Below are 16,362 nucleotides of genomic sequence, written 5' to 3'. Positions count from 1 at the left end.
GCTGAGTTTCTGGCTGAGGTTTGCTGACATCAGAGGAGAGGTCTGCAGGACGTCTACCCCATTTAACACTAACCCGGCTATGTCAGGTTTTATTAAAAGGAAATCAAGGCATTGCACTTTGCTTCTTTGGGAGCTACACCACCTCACGTCTTAGGTACCTACTTGGGCAATATCATTCTCACCACACTGTCCTCCAAGCCAGCTTCCTTGGAGGCAGCTCGGCTGGGCAGCCCCTGCACCACTCATACTTATCGACTGGCTCGGCTCAGCCTATGTGCAAAAAAAAAAGACAGTTCTTGAATGAGTTTAAAAGGAAAATTCCAAAGCAATCAATGTGAAAGCTGCTGTTTCTGCCCCAATTTCACTTGTGCAAAGGAAGCATGATATTTGTAGCTGTTATGGGTAATTCGATCAATGTTTAACTCTGCTATCAATATTTGATGATAAAAAATGTTCCCTGTTTGTTTTCATAAGCAGGGTCATGGGCAGATACGGGCGAGTCCTACACAACTTCGGGAAGTGGCGGAATGCTGTTCTGGTGGAGGCTGTAATTAAATACCACAACTTCTGAGTCTGGTGTCTCTCCCCTAGCTCGGCAGTTTAGCTCCACCAGCAGATGCATACGACGTCTTAAGTCAGAAGCAGTCACTATTTTTTTACGTACAAAATGAAAGGAAACTGAAAAGTCCTCTTTACTGAAAATCTTTCAGCTCCAAAAAGCTTACAAAGTTTGCCATTTAGGAATAACAGGGGAAAAAAAGGATTTCCTTTAAAAACTTCGAGCAGTCTCTTACAAGAGGACAAAAAGCCTAAGAGGTTCCCTTTCACATCACTCTGATGGCTACCCCAGCACCTGGCATACCTGCCTCATATTTTCTAGTTTGAAACCTTATTGCACCAAGAGTCTTTACCACCAGAGATTATTTATATGCCAGGTGAAAACAACCAGAGCAAGTGCTATTTATTCTGTACAGCTGCATTTCATTCAGGATATACAGCTAGTCACCATATTAGAGCTACGATTTCTCTTTATGGATGCCTGGGAGATTGTTATTTAAACAAGGAGCATTCCTTCCTCCTCCACCTCAAAAAACAAGGCTTCATAAAAGTGGGAGGAGAAGGAAGAAAATGGAGCTAAAGCAGCACAATTACATCAACTTCAGCAGCGTTCTGAGTATTGGGTGGGAGTGTGAGCCATGGAGAAAGCCCTCACTTCTACCTGGGGTGACGTAAGGGGAGAGAGATGCCTGAACAGCGAGGGCGGCAGAGCTAGAGACACGTCGTCAAGAAGTCCCCACTCTTTCCAAATGGGGTTTGAAGAGTGCCCCTCTGTTTAGTGGCGTTATTCCAAATGATTCTGCCTGTGCTGTCGGGCTGTAAAGGGTAATCTACACATAAGACAGACATCCTCAGTTATTGTTCTAAGCTGTCTTTCATTTTTCATTCTTGTTAACCTCCATAGCAGCATTCGTATAGTTCCTGTGAGCAGCGAGTGATTCTTCATTCACTGGCAAAGGCCCTTGAATTCAACACCAGACCAACATGCCTGTTTGCCAGGACCTGCTCAGTTATGACCGAAGTCCCATCCCTGAATCCAACCACAAAATGCTGTCCAGGTTTTGGCTCTATCAGTAACAGAGAGATGATGCCAGTGATAAGCTTTCACGTGGCAGAGGGAGTTTGACTTCCAGACCAGAATAATATTTTGAAGATGCTTTCACTAAGGCCTTGTGTAAAAGGCTCTAGACTTCCAAAACAACACTTGGTCCGATACCTGTGAATAAAACGTGTAATTGCCTTTTTAAGGCATAATATGCAATTTCTTTCTTGCTTATCAGCAGTTCTGCCAGTTAACAAGATCATAGCATCAAAATCAATACCTCACTTTGTCCTTCAGACTCTCTGACTTCTACCTTTCCAGGAACCAATATCATACCCTCAATTACTACAGCAAATTGCTGAATTAATGGGCACGAGGGGAAGAGCGTTGCTGCATATGGTTTACAGAGGTGTCTTTAAGCAGTAAAGCACAACAAGATGTACTAACCAGTGAAAATAGGGCAGATCTTTTCCCAGCATGTAATTCCACCTTCAGAGGTATACTGTCCTAGCACCACCTCCAGGAAAAACACGGGAAGACCTCCCCCAAACAGGAAAATGAAATAAGGTATAAGAAATGCACCTGTTGAGAAAATATAATAGCACAAAATTGAGGTGAAGTGAGTGACTTTACACAAGATAGTCTAAGTGTTAACAGACATACGTAAACAAAGAAACACATTTGATACTTTAACATCAGCGCAGAGTAATCTTATTCTGGGGTATTTTTGCTCATATTCAAACTCTGTAAGTGGAATGGGTACATAAAGCTGGAAAAGGCATTTTCTTACCTTTTTAAAGTGAAAATCTGCAATAACAATGGGGTTAGGCACACAACAGTTTCACGTGGCTCAGAATGCTCTTATTCTGAAATGCACCCGTCTGAAATCCTACTGGTCTGTATTAGTAGCATGTCTTTTGGTTAGAACTCAGACTCAGTTGTAGCAGAAGTAAAAGAGCAGAAAAGGTTCAGTAGTATAAAATTTTAAATTGCTGTTGCTTTTCCCTAATTAAGTTTTAACAAAAACCATTAAGTAATAAAACAATCTCTCCCAAAGACTGATGAAGAAGCCAGAAAACGGATGTGTGATTATTCTTTTCAAAAATTGTATGAAGGCACTGAAAAACAGCAAGCATGCGGCCGACAGATCGATTCATGCGAATGAAATAAAGAAATACTCACCTCCGCCATTTTTGTAGCAGAGATACGGAAACCGCCAGACATTGCCTAAACCAATAAATCCACCAGCCACGGACAGCAGAAAGTCAATCTTGCTCGCCCACTTCTCCCGCTGGGGCGGCTTTCCTTCTGCCTCATCCTCAGGCCGTGTCCCCGGGCTCTTGCCGGGGGAAGGTTTGAGGATGTCCTTGTGGAAATCTTTCAAGCACTGAAGCTTTTCCTTTGTTGCCATGTTTCTGCTTTCTACATAGAAAAAAAAAAATACCCTGGGTTTATTAAAACGTCTTTACTTGTAGAGCTCTCTAACACCACAAGAACCGTTTAACCAAACTCAGTTCCATAAAACCCAGTGCTGTTTATCAAGCCGAGACATGAAAATACATCTGCTGCCTTCACTGACCAGGAGAGATGAACCACCCCCGGACTCTGCGGTCGCCTCTTTGCGGCCAACGCGGTGTAGGGGACAGCAAAGGTTTGACACCACTGCCTACCTGCTGGCTGCAGACAAGAGGTGTATGAAGACTGCCCACTGCATCAGCATCAGCAGATAGTGTTACTGAGCAAGTGTCTCATGCTGTTTTCACGCCCATATTAAGGTACAAATCACTGCATCTGATTCCTTCTCAAACATTTAAGTGAAATACAGCAGAATAGTAAATCTCACCTTTCCAGATAAAACCCATTCCTCTATTTCCCAATAACCTGAACCATTTATTGCCTGCAGTTTCCTTTCCCTGAAGTATTATAAAGCTTTCAGAAAACGACACATTCATAAAAACTGGAATGGAAAGTCATTTGTTCTAATCAACCTGCAGGAACTGAAGGACTCTCTTCAGTTTATTCCATTTTCATAACGGCACTGTTTTCCCTTGACATCAATAAAGGGACAAAAATAAACCTTTATATTCAATTATTGTCTTATACGCACCTATGCAATTGAACAGTTTGCCAAGAATGATGGCTTCTTAGTTAATTAAAAAGTCAGTGGCATGTGTCACCTGATGCAAAACCCGAAGCGTATTAAATCATAGCTGATTTTATAGTTTATATATATAATTTATGATGTTCAAAAATCAGAGATTGTGTAAAAATAATAACAGAAAGAATTACTCTAACAAATGCCTTTTTATTCAGGATTTCCTCATGAAAACAATTTAGGAATAACTTGTAGCTGTTACGTTAACTCAGATCTCAGGCACATGAGGCCAATTCATTCCCCACATAACTCAAGTGACTTTAGCTGGATCTGACCAGTTATTTTTGCATAGTGTTTTGATACCAAAAAGCACGTGAAATTTTCACCAGAACCAGGCAAACCAGCAAGTTTATTCCAGATCACGACCATTCCCTGCTTGCACATGTCATTATGGTTGCAGTCATAAAAAAATTATGCTACAGATTATCCCATTTGATAGCTGCAAGCCTCCCGTGTACCTGCTCGCTGGTTTTGATCTCTAACCTGATTTAGCTTGTGGCAGTGACCTGAAACTTCAGTTGACATTAGCTCTGGAGGAAGTTTTTAATTCGAATATGGTTTTGAGATAGATATGCACCGCTGTACCCGTAAATCTTTCCATCCACTACGGAAAGTTTCAGAAGGCTAACATTTTTGCAAACCACAGCAGCGCAATATTCGCCCCGCTGACATACGGGTGGCCTTTGCAATACAGTTATTGCGACAGCAATTGCCTATCAGGCCATGATCTAAAAAGGGACTTTAATCTTCACAATGCTAATCGTTATGACTTTCTACTGTTTTTTAAAAAAAGGCCACTGGTGACTGCACAGAGGAGACATGAGCAACTGCAATACCTCCTTGTCAACAGCAGAGAGAGCTCATAGAAGGAGAAAGTTCATCAGAGGGTGATGGATCATCACCACCCACTGCAGGGGTATGAGGGCAGGACACACATTCCTCTAAAACATCTCCTATTGGCTGCTGTTAGAGACATGGCATGAGATAAAGTCGTGCAGTAACTGAATAAAAATGGTAGGGCTGGCTCTCCGACAGCCTTTAGGCACCTAGTTGCTTCAGGGAATTAATCCAAAATAGCCAACTCGTGTTCCTAGTGTCATGCATAGAGATTAATGGAGGTGCCTCCAAGAGGGATTCACAGTAGCTTTAACCTCCCTGGGACATCTGCATCTCACTCCAAGCCCCAAACAGGCACCACCCTGCATCATCCCCTGGAGTCACCTCCTGGGGGAGGAAAAAAAAAATTAAGTAGGTGCAACCGCTTTTCTTCAAAGAGGTACCTGCAAGGTGGCTGATGTCCTGCACTCCCTGCAACAGCAACTGGGCATGGAGAAAGCCCAATTTCACTTTCTTTTGCTATTTGTGCTGCTTGAATCCCTATCTTTCATCTTGCAGGAGAATGTCATAACCATCAGGCAACAGGCTATTCTGGGCTGAGGAATGGAGGGCATTCGGACTGTCTCTCATGGAAGCTGTTCTTCACGGGGGTTACTGAAATACTCATCAACGGAGGAAGAGAGTGTGCAAAGGAGAGAGTAACTCACACCTCGCGTTTAGGGTACGCTCTTGTTTTTCCGACAGTTTTTTGGTGAACTGCTGGGACAGCCATAAACCTGCTTAACAGGGCACAGAGATATATACATTATAGATCCTTGCAGGATTAAGGTCTGAAATAGGAGCTTAACTGCTCCCCATGGGGACTGATACTGGAAATACCCCGAAACAGAACACTGGGCATGCGGGGAACATTTATGTAAAAAAAAATTAGGGGATCTATGGACATTGGCCACATCTGAAATGAAAAACTCTTCCAGGATTGCAATTTTTTGCAACCTACTTTTATCTTGCAACACAGAGTTCTTTATTTTTCTGCCAGCTCTAATCTTCTTGCCTGCGGATTTACGTTGACCCAGGTGGCACCCAGTTCTACCCAGAATTTGCAAGCCTGACCAACTGATTGCATTCTGTAAACCCTAACTCTCCCCGGGACAAGGTGGTCACCCTGTGGTTTGTCCCAATTACCTGCACACAAAGCGTGAAATGGTGCCTTTTCAGACTCCTACTTTGTAACTGCATGGGACTGCATTTTAAAAAGGGATTTCTAATTTGCCTTAAGACACCCCAAATTAATGGCCACGCTTGAAATCCTCATTACTGAGTGTAAATTTTGTTTCAGCCTCAGCTGGAGTGTGAAGATGGATCGTGATCTTTCCCTTAGCCCACAGACGACAAATCCGCAAGGTCACGCTTGCTTTTGGGGTGGCCGTTTCACCGTACGGGTGCCAGGAGATGGACCACCAGAACTCTGTTGCCAGTCACCAGCTCTCGCTAGTGGGGCACGGTACAGTATCTCTCCAACGCTTGCACAAAATTAGTAACAGCCTGGTTTTACTGTGTATCTCTTATCTAGTCTTGCTAAAATCCTGATTGTGTTTCGAGGGCCGGCAGCTGTGGCTGGCAGGCACGTACCGTCGACCAATACCATAGGAATTGACGCTAAGCGGCCACCTGGGACTGCGGTCCCAGCCCATGTCACGTTCAAGGGATGTCGGATTTATCCCCCTTTGCTGCCAACCATTGGTGTCCACCCAGCCATTCCCAATTACAGGAACTGTCTACAAAGGCTGCAAGGGTGGGGGGTACAGGCGATTCTCCTTGGCGAAGAAAAGCCAAGAAAATCAAGTTTGTTTAGTGAAAGGCATTGTCTTTTTCCTTAATGGGGTTGGAGTTTCATTTCCTTTAGTTATGTCCCACTGGGTGAGGTTAAAATGGCTCTTAAGGGAAATCGTCTGACAGAGATGCTGAAACAATATGTTGTCACCGCCCAGGTCAGAACCAGAGAATAATAGGTTATTTTTACTGTATCACTTAGTGGGGATGGTATCCGAGATCTAAGTCCATCTGATTCCCCCAAGGAAATATATTGTAAGAAAATGCTCTTACAACCACATAGTCCAAAAGGAGCGATCCAAGTCTGAGACATGTGTCTGCCTCCTGGAGACACACGTCTGCCTTCCAGGAGCCACATCTGCCTGTGAGAGTACCCCCTCCAGGAAGCTTCGGATGGCCCCAGGAAGCTCTGGCTTCATCTGATGAACTTGATATGGATAAATAAAAAGCAGCAGAGAAACCTGCCCATTTACAGTGTGCCACTAGGCTGAGCCCAGCCAAACAGCTACAGCCTGACCCGAAAGCAAGGGGAGAAAGGATCCAGACTGGACCAGGCCCAGGATCTGCTCTCACGTACACTGGTACAAACCCTAATTAACTGAGGATGAAGTTATCGATTGTCAAATCGATGCTGGTAAAACGTGGAAAAATAGAACAAGGGAGCAAGTGTGGGCTCTTTGCACTTCTCAAGCATCTGGTGCGGCCAGGAGCACCTCAAGGGCTCCTCTCCTCCGCAGGAGAATCACGCACCTGCCCCTTGCGGCCGGCGCACAAATTTCCTCATTTGAAATAGCCCCTGCGATAACCCAAACTCTCTTGCTGCCCCCCGTGACTGACTAGTCTTTGGTGCACAGCTGAAAATACCAAAAGATTAGCCATAAGCAGAGAGCTTTCACAGCCAACCTGGCTTGGACCATCTACTGTGCTACAGTTATCGTATTTTTGCACGTACAGCCTGCACCTCAGATAACCCATACCCTTTAAAAAATACTGGCATTGAAATGTAATCCTTCATAACATGCAAAAAATGAGGGGTAGCGGAAGGGGGAGGCAGTGGGCAGAGGAATCAGATGAGGAGAGATGCAGATGGGGGAAGGCCACCAGCGTGGACAGGACCTGCTGGTTGTCAGAACAGACACAACTCACATTACTGCTGAACCACTGACTTTTTTTGACAGACAACCCAATGGATTACACATCTGAAAATACACTGTTCAATTTCTGCTTTGGGATTACAGTAATGATCCGCTCCAAGCTTCTTATAGCCAGAGACAGGCGACCAACGCAGGGTAACACCTTCCAGAAGGAGCCCTGAGGACAAGTTCATCGTGGATGCTACCTCACTTAATAATCTTTAAAAATCAAGTCTTCAAAACAACGGTTTTCCAAATGCTGATGGAAACACGAAAATCAAAGTCTGCCTGTACACACAGATATGCATTTGTAAATATTTACGCATGCTAAAATCCATGCCTTGTCTGGTGTCTGAAGATCAGAAACCACAGCAAAGGAGCTACTTCTTTTTTGGTCAATGCACATAAACTTTGAATAGGGATTCAACACACTAAATTGGTGATGAGAATCGTAACTGAACATTTGTTTTCTAGCTCCTTCTTCCATTAGAAAACTAAAAGCCAAGTACACACTCGGAGTGCCTCTGACCTTGATGGGAATGCTGCCTGAGGAATGGCTGTACTGCTGATTTTATGGACTATTTTTGCAGCATGATGTGTACCACCACTACTTTTGCTTTCAAGGACCCTTTTCTACTGAGTTCAGCCTGTGCAGGCTTTATGTCTTGAGCCTTTCAGTGCTCTCTTCTCTTCCGCTGTCCCAATAGCTTTTGAAAGACATCTGTTTGTCACATTATAATTAATTTTTCTAACCCTACTTAAGCTCACTGCCTCTTTAGACATTACCATCTCTCTTAATTTTCTGCCATTTTTTTCTTTTGTATCTTGGAAATCAAAGTCAATCTCCCTTAAAAAACTGAGCTTTCCTAGATCTGCCAATCTATTTGTGAGTTGGTTCTTCTTTTAATTATTATTATTTTATATTCATATTCATGAATATTTCAAAATTAGCTGCTCTAATTGCTGGATCAGAGCTGCTCTTCAAATAAGCAGCTTCCACTCTCATTGAGAGCAATGGAAAAGCTGCTATTGATTTCAACAGTAGTAGGATCAGGTCCCGAATAAAACTGCATTTATTATATTTGGCTCATTTCCTAGGATTACTTGGAACTTACTTTGAAAGCTGTAATTCTTGATGTTGACAGCTCTCCCTCCCTCCCGGAGCAGTGTGGTTAAGCCAATCAATACATGATTAAAATAAACAGCCCCTTGATCAAACTTATGGCTTTAGTGCAAGTCTTTCTGATCTGCAGAAGAAAAAGCCTTTATGTTTGGCAGCCCTCGAGGCCACACCAGCATCCGAAGAGCACCTGACTTCATTTATCGTCCTTAACTCATTCCCGAGTTCTTTCTGCTTCATTGAACAAGACATCCACGTTTTCTGAAAAATAATACCGCTCCCTTTATTGCACACATTGCCTCTCTTCTTCTTAAAAACGCCTCTAAAAATTCCCTGAACTGCATCTCACTGTTCGTCTTTAATGGACTTCTCTTTTTCTGATTACTTTTCCCTGGTATGGGGAGTTATTTAAACATCTATCCACTTGTCCTTTCTTCTTTCTCAGTTTTCCCTCCAACTTTCGCCATCTCCCTTCTCACTTCTTCCTTTCCTTTTCTTTCACTACTACGCTTTTTTAGCCTTCTACGATTGACTGGAAAATCTGCTACTGAAAATTTGCTAGGAGCAGAATGCACTCCTTTATAAAGCTGAAGCCTGTTCTGAAGGAAAGCCCAAGGCTTAATGCAATTTCTTTTTTATCAGTTGAGGAGAGGACAAAAGGTATCTTTTTTTCCCCACATGCTTTTTTCTCGCTGCTGTTTCCATTAATGCTCTTCAAATGCTTCAAACAGGTGCCATGTCACAGCCCAGAGCTGTTATAAAATCCTGCATCTTTGCTCAGATTTCAGCGGCAGAAAATCTGCAGTCACGTAATACTCTAGATGCTCATTTTGTTCTACTTATTTATGTGAAAGAACAAAGCAGTTACAACTAAACCCAGAATGGGAGGAAATTAAAAACTCCTCATTGTGTAGGGTGGAGAGGAGGAGAACGAATATCCACAAACTGCACCGGGTTTCAGAGGGAACATGACCCTGACCTTAAACACAGGGGCTGAAGCGAGGATGATGCTTCCCAGCCTCAGAGGGATGGAGCCTGACTCCCCAGGGAGACGGCCCAGGGCAACCCTGGCCTCTGCAGCGGTCAGCGAGGAAGAGCGTGGGATGCAGCGAAGCAGAGGACTGGCACGCTGCATCACACCGGTTACGACTCCATCCTGCTGAACTCCTCTGTGGGCATAGTGTCTCCTGTACCCCAGTGAGAAACCAAGCGTCCTGCACCGGAGAGCCACCAGAGAGCTCCATCCCCTCCTCAAAGAAGAAAGCCCAAGGGTGACTCTTGCAAAGAGGACCACAGGGAAGGCGAGCATGAAAACAAGGGTTGGTGGAGGCAGGGGGAAAGAAGAGAAACTGCTCATCCCTTGTACACCGGGCTGGTAATTATGTGCAGGAGAACATTCAGTTAACACTTGGTTTTGTCCACGTGAAGCCAACTGCTGACCTAATTTAATGCCTCCGGGTGTGCCAGCTAACAGCCTCCTGACTGTCAATAGGCTGGAAAGAAGCACCAGCTCCCTGCTGCTTTCCCAGCGTACTCCCTCCACTGCACCAGCTCTCTTACTGTGGAAGTAAAAAACATTAATTCACTGGGTGACACCACCTCTCGAGGCCCTCAGCTTTAAGAGAGGGCCCTTAACAAAATGCAGGAGTACATCCAAGCGGCCTGGCAAGGTGATGGTTTTCGAAGCGAGATGGGCATTGTCCAAGAAGATTCAATGAGCTGTGCACATCCTCGACTCTTCAAGCAGCTTGTATCCTGCAGTTATACAACTTTTGACTAAAGGAACAAGCATTTTCATGTATTTTTTTTTTATTCTGAAGGTCTGCTGTTGAGTGGATTGCAATTCTCTAGTAACTCCTGGTGTCAATTAAACTAGTTCTACTGCCACAATTAAACCACATTGAAATCTGTAAGTGATGTCCCTCATCCTGCTATAGAAAAGCGAAAACCTTAAAGCCCACGAAGCTTATGAACTTGAACAGTCAGTGGTGTGCACTGTGCCTACTGAATTTTTTGCATGTGATTAATAACTTATCGATTCGATGTGACACATCTGCAAGGCACTTACAACGCACGTTAATGTCAGACAGCAATCTCTGTGCTACGATAACCGAGCAGTGCCCCAGTGCAGGGAAGAGAAATAATAAAGTAGCCATTTAGTGAGGCAAATGTGCAATAAAATGTATTAATTCATTATTTCAAAGTAATTTTTTCTTGGGGATAAATCATTCCACCCTCACCTGTTTTTTCAACTAATGCTAAATTTAGCCTTAAATTTACTGAGTTTACCAATGCTGGTGTTCGGGGCTTTCTCTGAATTGAAGATTACTGTACTTTTTCAGTATGTTTTCCAACTAGGTAAAAACCAGATATATGTATAAGATTACATGTTTTTGGAAAAACAAGTGAAGTTTTCTATACCCACTAATGGCTTTGATCAGCTTTGTAACCAGGCTGTTGCCGTACCTGCCTAGGCCACCTGCACACAAAGCCGGAGTTGTGTTTGTACTGTTCTATCCATTCATCTTAATTTAACCAATAACTGAGGACAGGTTTCTATCCCACCTGTGGCAGCTGTTTAAACATGTCATACAGTCCCTTATCGCTGCACATCTAGGTCCCAACACCATCGGTGGAGGAGAACAATCCTCCTTCTTCTTCTTTGTTCCTGTGCCGCATCTGCGTAACACCTGAGTTTTTTTCTAGGGTGCATTAATGGAAGGAAGAGGGGTGCAACACGGCACTATGGGTGGGAAACGGCCAGCCAACGTGCACCAAGAAAACAGCTACTGCGTGCAGGCGATCAGCAGTGTCAGCCCCATTACAGGGCTAGAAAGCCTGAGGAGGTTACAAAGCCCTGAGGACAGAGCCACGAGCTCTAAAACTTAATGATAGGAGTAAGCTACTTTGGATTTCAGCCTTGACTCCTCCTTCATGCTGACAGTAATTATCAGCAAAAATATGAATCAGTGATGGAAATGAGCTGTAGACTTTTAAGATGTGGAGCTAAGGTGAAGCAACGACCCTCGCCGCTGCACCGCGGTACTCGGGTGACTACAGTGCTCGGCCTGGGCCCCGCTGCTCGCTGGCCTTCAGCCATCAGAGATTTCCTAAGCACCCCGAGGTTTAATTTACTGTTGTTTTCTTTCCTTCAAGAAAAAAAATGGAACAGAAACTTGAAGCATATGAAGTTTCACACAGGAAATAAAATCGAAACTACTGATAAGGCAGAGCAAAACAGAGCGCGGGGGGGTTCTGCAGAGGATATGCTAAAAGAAGAAGTGGCGAAGCTGATGAACAAGCTCACAGAGAGCGCAACTTTGCAAACCAGGCTGGTGAACTGTAGACTTTCACGCACACAAAAAAAAAAGCAAAGCTGTGTAGACACTATGGTATTTATTTGCTTTCATGCAGCTGGTGCCAGGTGCTGCCTTGCACGGCTGGACACTGACATTTTTTGTTTAATCCCAGAACAGCCTTGGCTCAGCCTCCAGCTGCAGCTCCGTCTTCTGAGCTTCCATGGCCGGCCGGAGCCTCTCACCGTGCTCCTGGGGGGCACTTCAGAAGGAATACCGCTATGTCCCACAGGCCTCAATGGGCATTATTTGATCAAAAATTTGCGATTTTTCATCACTACCCATCTGTTTTGAAGGTCTGAGTTGGAAGTAAAACCTTTGCTATTGACCACTAAATCAACATGCTTTTGAACATCACATGATTCAGGCTGATTCCCAGCCAGAGGTGTATTTTCAGTTCGCTTTCACCACAGATCTCTGACATCAGCTTTCATATACGGAGAGCTATGCTCGCTTTTATGTCAAGAGATATGAAAACCAAATAGCGCCAGAACAAATACTTCACTTCTCCAAGGAAACTACATATAAACCACCTCTGCATACCATGGGCTGCAAAGTGCAGAGCACGCACCAAGCAGAACAAAACCCTGCTCCCACACACTACCTGGACAAAAGCCCCCCCGAATTCACTCTGGAATCGCTGCCTCCGAAGGGAATTTTGTAAGAGCAAGGCTGACTCCAATACAAGAAACAAGTATCTGCAGTCCTATCTTTACACCAGTGTCAATCCCACAGGCTACAGGTACTCGCTCTTCTGTTGGCTTTTGCAGGCAAGCATCCCCAAATACAGCATGACAATATATGAACAGCCCGAGTATTTTGCTCCATCTCTTATCTTTTCAAACAAACGCCAGCTGATGGTTTTCGTTGCAGGTTGCTTTTACAGTCCTAGCTTGACTATTGTAAACTTAACCTACTCCTGCTGACCAGTTCAGAGACGCAGTTCATAAAGCTGAACAGTTGAGGATCTTTCTTAGCGCAAGTCCATTTAAGCGAACGTGCTTACACTAGATACCAATGTGGCACATTAACCTTTAATATCCAAAGCTGTTTTCATCATAACTACAATTGTTTTTCATGATTTTTTTTTTTTTTGTGTGTGTGCACAAAAGCTAATTACAGACAGGTGGGAAACTGTTTGCAGTTCCACCATAAATGATGGGTACGTGACAAACAGCTGAGATAGCCATAAAAACAACTCCATATGTAAACTAACGGTAGAAAGCGAGAGAACTTCCTTTGGTTTACTCTGCTGGATTTTTGTAAGGGAGTGACACGTGTACAAGAGCTATGTGAACTTGTGATAGTTTTGCAGAAGCAGAAACCTAGGTGATTCAAAGTCAGATGTATTGCTTTAAACTCCTCATGTGAATATTATCTGCCTGTCAAATCTGACTTGTCATCTATAGCCTGTGTACTGCAGGAAGAGTGGAGGAGAAGGGACCTTCAACCCTTCCAAGGAACAGTATCTTCTGCTACTAAATTCCCTTTACATGGCACGACAGTTTCTCACATTTGAAAGAGCAACCCTTTACATCATTTAAGGGGGATCTGTACGAGGAGAGAGAATTGACGTGGTTACAGAAGAGGGAGGGCAGCAATCACCAGAAAAAGTGTATGAAAGCAAGTCTGTCCTGTTAAATCTGGATTTTAGAATCCTGCCTTGCATAAAAAGGGACAAAAAGGCTTTTGGTTGCTCATATTTAGTCTTCCCTCAATCCACTACGGTAGCCCCATTTGCAAACTTTACCTTTGACAAGAGCCTGATGGGAAATAAGGTGTTTGCATAAGCAATATACTTCTTGCTGATAAAGGAGAGATATGGAGAAAAATCACCTTACCTTGGCAGACTTGAAAGAGCAACCCTATAAAACTATTCCTGTATTTCTTTTTCCTAGCAATTGGGAGTTTCGTTTTTTCTTTTTCTGTAATAGCTAGACTGTTGTTGAAAATTCCTTAGACTGATATGGTGAATCTGAGCGTGGTTTTCCTTTCTTTCAGCACAATTACAATAATGTTATTCTGACAAAGGACATTTTTTGGCTAGCTTATGGGCCAACCCATGAAAATTTGCTACTTTATAAAGCTCGCAGATGCCCCTCTGCAGGTCTTGAAGCTCTTTGGCAGAGAGCTGCAGGGCTGGGAAGGCGTTGGGCTGAGGAGCAGATGCTCTGTGCAGCATTAACTCCCTCACGTGGTTACAGCCGCACGAGGAAACCAGCACCTAACGGCAGAGCGAGGGCAGTTGGTGACTCGCTAAACCCTGAACACCCCAAAGCTCTCTTCAAGGCTGCTAGAGAAGGGGATTTGTAATGGAAAGGGAAAAAAAGGTGATCTTTACTTTTTAAATACCTATTGTCCTGATATAATTCTGCAAACTCTTCAACTGATAACTTCAATTGGCACTTAATGTAAGTTTTGAAGAGATCTCAGGTGAAATCCTGGTAAAAATTCCGCCTAATTTCAGACATACCCAAATTTCACCTCCTAATCTCATCTGAGGTTACCATTTACATCTTGATTTTGATCCCTCGTGAGTAGAATCACTGTAACTTCATTGACCTTCAAGAGGTTGCTCCTGTTCTATGCTGGAATGAATGAGAGTGACTCCAGTGGGGAGTGAGGAGTTAACGACACACACAGCAGGACGGCTGAATCAGAACGGAAACTGGGTATTAAACAGAACCATAAAATAATTTAGGTTAGAATGGACTTCTGGAGGTCACGTAGCCCAGCCTCTTGCTCAAAGAAGGGCCAACATCAAACCCAGACTGGGTTGCTGATGGCCTTATCTGGTCAAGCTCTGAAAACCTTCAGGAGTGGAGACTGTTTAATCTCTGAGGAACCCGTCCTACTGCTCCACTCCTCTCAGGGTGAACAATTTTTCCTTATAACCAACCTGAATTTCCCTATCGGACAAAGAAAGAAGATGAGGAGGAAAAGGGAGAAGAGGATTAATGCAAAATGACAAGACAATACCAAATGGAAGGCTCAATCTTTGTATTCCGATACTGCACGCATACAATACAAGCAGTTGGAAAGGAAAAGATACAGAGGGGGTGTGCGGTGAGTGACAGATGGGTAAGCTCCAGGTTAAGTACAAAATAAGCAAGAGTCCCTGGTGGCAGCATATCAGATGACACTCATTTTATTGTCAGAGTAAAAACATATTCCTTTAAGAAAACCAAACAAAAAACCCTACTGAATGTTACAAGGCATGCCAAGCCATTATTGCTTTCCACTCTGTGTCCTGTGACTCACTGTGCCACAATAAATTGGCATATGGTGCTCATTCAGGGTATGTAACTCACACATTTGCAATAGCTCTGAAGAGCTAATAGTTACTTGGACTGTAGTTAATTCTGGGGGTTTTTAATTTCCCCATGGCAATGCAATAAATGTCATGCTTATTATTGTATTATTATTATTTTTTTAAAAAATGTTTTTAGTGGCAGGCAAGTGCCATTAAGGCCTGAAATCTCTTGTATGCTAGGGAAATCAATTCAGACAACCTCTGGCATGCGAAAGCACATAAATAATTGGTAAATACTACCTGTAGTCTTCTGGGTCCAGATTTGCCTGATGCCAAGAGCAATCAACTCCTTTTTGGCTGCAAAGGATAGGAGGGCACTCAGTACCTTGCAGAAGGCACTCAGTACCTGGCAAAAATCAAGCTTTCTGTGTGCCAGCACCCCATGAAAGAGCAAACCCTGAAGCGCGTACTGCTGACACGGTTCTCTTCCGAGGGAAGGCAATCTCCTAGAGAGACAGAGAGCCAGCTCTCTATATGGTGCTGAATACTCTCCCTGCCTGGGAAAGGTGCACTTCCTAGGCTCACCCCACTTAAAAAACAGCTCTAACTCTCTTATCGAAGAAGAAAAAAAAATAACAGAGCATCTGTCTTTCAGTGAGTCTGCCCAAGAGCAGCAGTAGACTGGAAATCCAGTTTTTATCATTAATAAGACATCAGAGATCCTTAAAAGCAGGGATCAAGCAGCGGCAGAAGAAACTGTGCACGATTACAAGAGAATTCTTCTCCTGTAGTCAAGATTACTCAAATAAGCCAGGGCTACATCATGACTTGTGAGTACCACCAAGAGAATACGGCTTCAGAGTGCTAATGGAGCTTTCCATCATACCGAGATGATTTAATGGGGGGGCAAATCCTATACAGACAAGGTCTACGTAACACTTGTATGCATTTGAAGTAAGTCCACTGAAGCCAGTACTATTCATTAGAAAAAGTGGATCAGTAAGATAGAAGTGGACCACTGGGATTCTGCCCACATGGGGACTCAGAGCTAGAGCAGAAGTGCCATGGGTTTCAA

At 43.7% G+C, this 16,362-nt stretch overlaps 1 protein-coding gene across 13 annotated transcripts in view; it reads right to left on the bottom strand.

Moving 5' to 3' along the window:
- The window catches only part of SLC6A6 (solute carrier family 6 member 6), a 117,774-nt gene that overhangs the window by 30,326 nt on the left and 71,086 nt on the right, over window positions 1–16,362 (bottom strand). For 7 of the 13 annotated variants that reach the window (XM_082321085.1, XM_082321086.1, XM_082321084.1 and 4 more), the window contains 2 exons: window positions 2,783–3,022; window positions 2,048–2,182 (listed from right to left, as the gene is read on the bottom strand). In XM_082321085.1, the coding sequence (XP_082177211.1) occupies window positions 2,048–2,182; window positions 2,783–3,011 (364 nt within the window). In that variant the 5' untranslated portion in view covers window positions 3,012–3,022. Of the gene's footprint in view, window positions 1–2,047; window positions 2,183–2,782; window positions 3,023–15,587; window positions 15,645–16,362 lie in introns of all 13 variants that reach the window. The other 6 variants (XM_082321082.1, XM_082321083.1, XM_082321080.1 and 3 more) reach the window with 1 other exon arrangement.

This window comes from Platalea leucorodia, assembly GCF_965183815.1.
Source record: "Platalea leucorodia genome assembly, chromosome: 9".
In the NCBI taxonomy this organism is placed as follows: Eukaryota; Metazoa; Chordata; class Aves; order Pelecaniformes; family Threskiornithidae; genus Platalea; species Platalea leucorodia.
This window is presented reverse-complemented; position numbering and strand designations above follow the sequence as displayed.